This window comes from Sinocyclocheilus anshuiensis, unplaced genomic scaffold, assembly GCF_001515605.1.
Source record: "Sinocyclocheilus anshuiensis isolate Anshui unplaced genomic scaffold, SAMN03320099.WGS_v1.1 scaffold2178, whole genome shotgun sequence".
NCBI classification, from domain to species: Eukaryota; Metazoa; Chordata; class Actinopteri; order Cypriniformes; family Cyprinidae; genus Sinocyclocheilus; species Sinocyclocheilus anshuiensis.
In genome coordinates this window covers 166,617-170,788 of record NW_015559171.1, presented here as the reverse complement: position 1 = coordinate 170,788, position 4,172 = coordinate 166,617, and the positions used below count along the sequence as shown (strand labels likewise).

The 4,172-nt window shown below is 47.3% G+C and overlaps 1 protein-coding gene across 1 annotated transcript in view; it reads right to left on the bottom strand.

The window, feature by feature from the left end:
• Nucleotides 1-1,199, bottom strand: part of LOC107681562 (GTPase IMAP family member 4-like) — a 1,936-nt gene extending 737 nt beyond the window's left edge. The window contains exons 1-2 of the mRNA XM_016477873.1: nucleotides 1,127-1,199; nucleotides 29-318 (exon numbers count right to left, since the gene is read on the bottom strand). Coding sequence (XP_016333359.1) covers nucleotides 29-318; nucleotides 1,127-1,199 — 363 coding nt within the window. The remainder of the gene's footprint in view (nucleotides 1-28; nucleotides 319-1,126) is intronic.
• Nucleotides 1,200-4,172: the final 2,973 nt, after the last annotated feature.

Genomic DNA, 4,172 nt, shown 5'->3' with positions numbered 1-4,172 from the left:
GCAGAATGACAATAAAGCTCAACTTGACTTGACTTGACTTGATCAGCAGAACCGCATGGGGCCCAGGAGGAGCTAAGCTAAGCACAATCTCTTGTTTTTGAAATTCAGGGGTTTCTTTTACAAGGTTGTTCTTCCACCAGCCCGGCGTATCAACTACAGTGACCTGCCTTCCGGCAAAATCTCCATGCATCTTCACACACTGGGCCGTTCTCCTTAGATGAGGCTCTGCACGACCTGTTATTAGGTTTGCCAAAGAGGTTTTCCCTGCTGCTCTGTTTCCCAATAACACAATCCTCAAATCAAAAAGAAACTGGACTCCTGCCAATAAGAGACAATGCATTCCTAATATTAAAAACATGATTTCTTGTTCCCTGCTGTCTATACATCTAGATATTTTTGTACTTACATTTAAGCTTTACTTAAATAAAAAATCCCATTTGAAATGCTAGAAAACACCAAGATATTAAATGTGTTCATCAGGGAACTTACCAAATTCACTTGCTTCACATGTAGCCACTGCTGCACACCCTTATTCATAACCCTGCCTAAAATATTTAGAAATAATGTCACTTTTGGTCTGAATTAGTTACCGCACCATTTAAATGATATGAGAAGGTTAATAAAATGACTTCCGTCTTCAACTTTGTATTAATGTGTTTTTGTGGGACCAAGATCAAGCTAATGGATGATGCTTTTAAAATGACAAGATTACCACCCCATACATTTACAGCGCTTTTCAACAAGCTTTCAGAAGCCATTAGCTATCTGTGAAAGAATGAATAAGTGAGATGAAAAAGGTTTTACCTTTGTTCTCATCACAGCAGAAGAGCTGACAGTGAAATGAAGAATATTATTCTTGTGTGCACAACAAATATGAGCAAAACTGGTTAGTCAGGCTGAACAAGTGACTCAGGACTTTTATGGAGTCTTATAAGAAGGGGCTCTATTTCCATTACATTGACCAGTTTAAATGGATACATCCATTAAGAGCCCCTTGTACATGTCCATCCTGGATATTGTAATGAATTAGCAGTGGTGGACGAAGTACACAAATCAAGTACTTGGTTACTCACACCATTGCACCTTTAAGACTCATCATCTCTGGTCAACACTCTGAGGACATCACTTTCCTTCTCACTAACACTCCCTCTGGTCCTCTGGTTTTGGGGCATCCTTGGTTGGTGCGCCATAAGCCCCATATTAATTGGGAAGGCAATGCTGTCCTGGGTTGGAGCGAATATTGTCATGCTTCCTGCTTGTTGTCTGCATGTTCTCCTGTCTCTTGTTCTGTGTTTCAGGAGGATCACTCGGACCTGTCTAACGTGCCCCATGAGTACCTTGACCTGAAGGGAGTGTTCAGTAAGTCTCGGGCTGCTTCTCTACCTCCACATCGTCCCTATGACTGTGCAATAGACTTATTACCAGGTACGTCTCCGCCTAAGGGCAAATCATATTCACTTTCCACTCCGGAGAGGGAGGCCATGGAGAAATATATTTCTGATTCTCTAGCAGCCAAGATCATCCGCCCCTCTTCCTCTCCGGCCGGTGCGGGCTTCTTTTTTGTGAAAAAAAGGACAGCTCTCTTCGTCCCTGTATTGACTATCGGGGCTTGAACGACATCACGGTGAAGAATACTTATCCTTTACCGTTGATGTCGTCAGATTTCGAGTGTCTGCAGGGGGCGTCATTTTTCACGAAATTAGATCTCCGCAACGCTTATCATTTGGTTTCAAGATTCAAGATTGTTATTTGTCACATACATGGTTATATAGGGAATATATAGGTTTGCATGAGAGAGGGGGATGAATGGAAAACCGCCTTTAATACCCCCAGGGGGCACTTTGAATATCTTGTTCTTCCCTTTGGCCTTTCCAACACTCCCGCGGTTTTCCAAGCACTCGTTAATGATGTGCTGAGAGATATGGTAGATCAGTTCATTTATGTTTACCTGGATGACATACTGATATTTTCTCGTTCTCTCCAGGAACATGTTCAGCACGTCAGACGAGTGCTTCAGAGGCTGTTAGAGAATGGGCTTTTTGTCAAGGCGGAGAAATGCGTTTTTCATGCACAGTCTTCCCTTTTTGGGATACATCGTCTCAGCCGAGGGGGTGCGCATGCATTCCGACAAAGTTCAGGCTGTGGTGAATTGGCCAACCCCAGATTCCCGCAAGGCCCTGCAGAGGTTTCTGGGCTTTGCCAATTTCTACCGGCGGTTTATTCGCAATTTCAGCCAGCTAGCTGCCCCTTTGATGGCCTTAACCTCCACCAAGACTGTCTTCAGGTGGTCTAGTGCAGCGGAAGCTGCATTTTCCAAACTGAGAAGTTGCTTCGTTTCAGCTCCCATCCTCATAGCCCCTGATCCTTCCAGGCAGTTTGTGGTGGAGGTTGACGCGTCAGAGGTGGGAGTTGGTGGGGTACTATCCCAGCGTTCCCCCATGGACGGCAAGGTGCACCCCTGCGCGTATTTCTCTCATCGTTTGTCCTCCGCCGAACGCAATTATGATATTGGTAACAGAGAGTTGTTGGCAGTCAAGTTGGCCTTGGAAGAATGGCGTCATTGGTTGGAGGGTTCGGGGGTTCCTTTTGTCGTCTGGACAGATCACAAGAATCTTGAATACATCAAGTCCGCTAAAAGATTGAACTCTAGGCAGGCTCGGTGGGCTCTTTTTTTCGGCCGATTCGATTTTTCCATTTCTTACCGTCCAGGTTCTAAGAACATCAAACCGGATGCATTATCCCGCATTTTTGATCATTCGGAGCGCCCGTCCCTGCCCGACCCCATTGTGCCAAGGAAACTTTTTATTTCTGCGGTCACGTGGGAGATCGAGTCAAAGGTCCGCACGGCCTCTCAAGGGGTAACGCCCCCGTCCGGGTGCCCACCGAGCCGGTTGTTTGTGCCAGAGTCCGTAAGGTCCGACGTTATCCAATGGGGGGCGTCATTTTTCACGAAATTAGATCTCCGCAACGCTTATCATTTGGTTCGCATGAGAGAGGGGGATGAATGGAAAACCGCCTTTAATACCCCCAGGGGGCACTTTGAATATCTTGTTCTTCCCTTTGGCCTTTCCAACACTCCCGCGGTTTTCCAAGCACTCGTTAATGATGTGCTGAGAGATATGGTAGATCAGTTCATTTATGTTTACCTGGATGACATACCGATATTTTCTCGTTCTCTCCAGGAGCATGTTCAGCACGTCAGACGAGTGCTTCATAGGCTGTTAGAGAATGGGCTTTTTGTTAAGGCGGAGAAATGCGCTTTCCATGCACAGTCTGTTCCTTTTTTGGGATACATCATCTCGGCCGAGGGGGTGCGCATGGATTCCGAGAAAGTTCAGGCTGTGGTGAATTGGCCAACCCCAGATTCCCGCAAGGCCCTGCAGAGGTTTCTGGGCTTTGCCAATTTCTACCGGCGTTTTATTCGCAGTTTCAGCCAGCTAGCTGCACCTTTGACTGCCTTAACCTCCACCAAGACTGCATTCAGGTGGTCTAGTGCAGCAGAAGCTGCATTTTCCAAACTGAGAGGCTGCTTCGTTTCAGCTCCCATCCTCATAGCCCCTGATCCTTCCAGGCAGTTTGTGGTGGAGGTTGACGCGTCAGAGGTGGGGGTTGGTGGGGTACTATCCCAGCGTTCCCTCACGGATGGCAAGGTGCATCCCTGCGCGTATTTTTCTCACCGCTTGTCCTCCACCGAACGCAATTATGATATTGGTAACAGAGAGTTGTTGGCAGTCAAGTTGGCCTTGGAGGAGTGGCGTCATTGGTTGGAGGGTTCGGGGGTTCCTTTTGTCGTCTGGACCAATCACAAGAATCTTGAATACATCAAGTCCGCCAAGAGATAGAACTCTAGGCAGGCCCGGTGGGCTCTTTTTTTCAGCCGATTCGATTTTTCCATTTCCTACCGTCCAGGTTCTAAGAACATCAAACCGGACGCGTTATCCCGCATTTTTGATCATTCGGAGCGCCCGTCTCTTCCCGACCCCATTATACCAAAGAAACTTTTTATTTCTGCGGTCACGTGGGAGATCGAGTCGAAGGTCCGCACGGCCTCGCAAGGGGTAATGCCCCCGCCTGGCTGCCCACCGGGTCTGTTGTTTGTGCCAGAGTCTGTAAGGTCCGACGTCATCTGATGGGCTCATTGTTCCAAGGTAGCCTGTCATCCTGGGGTGAAT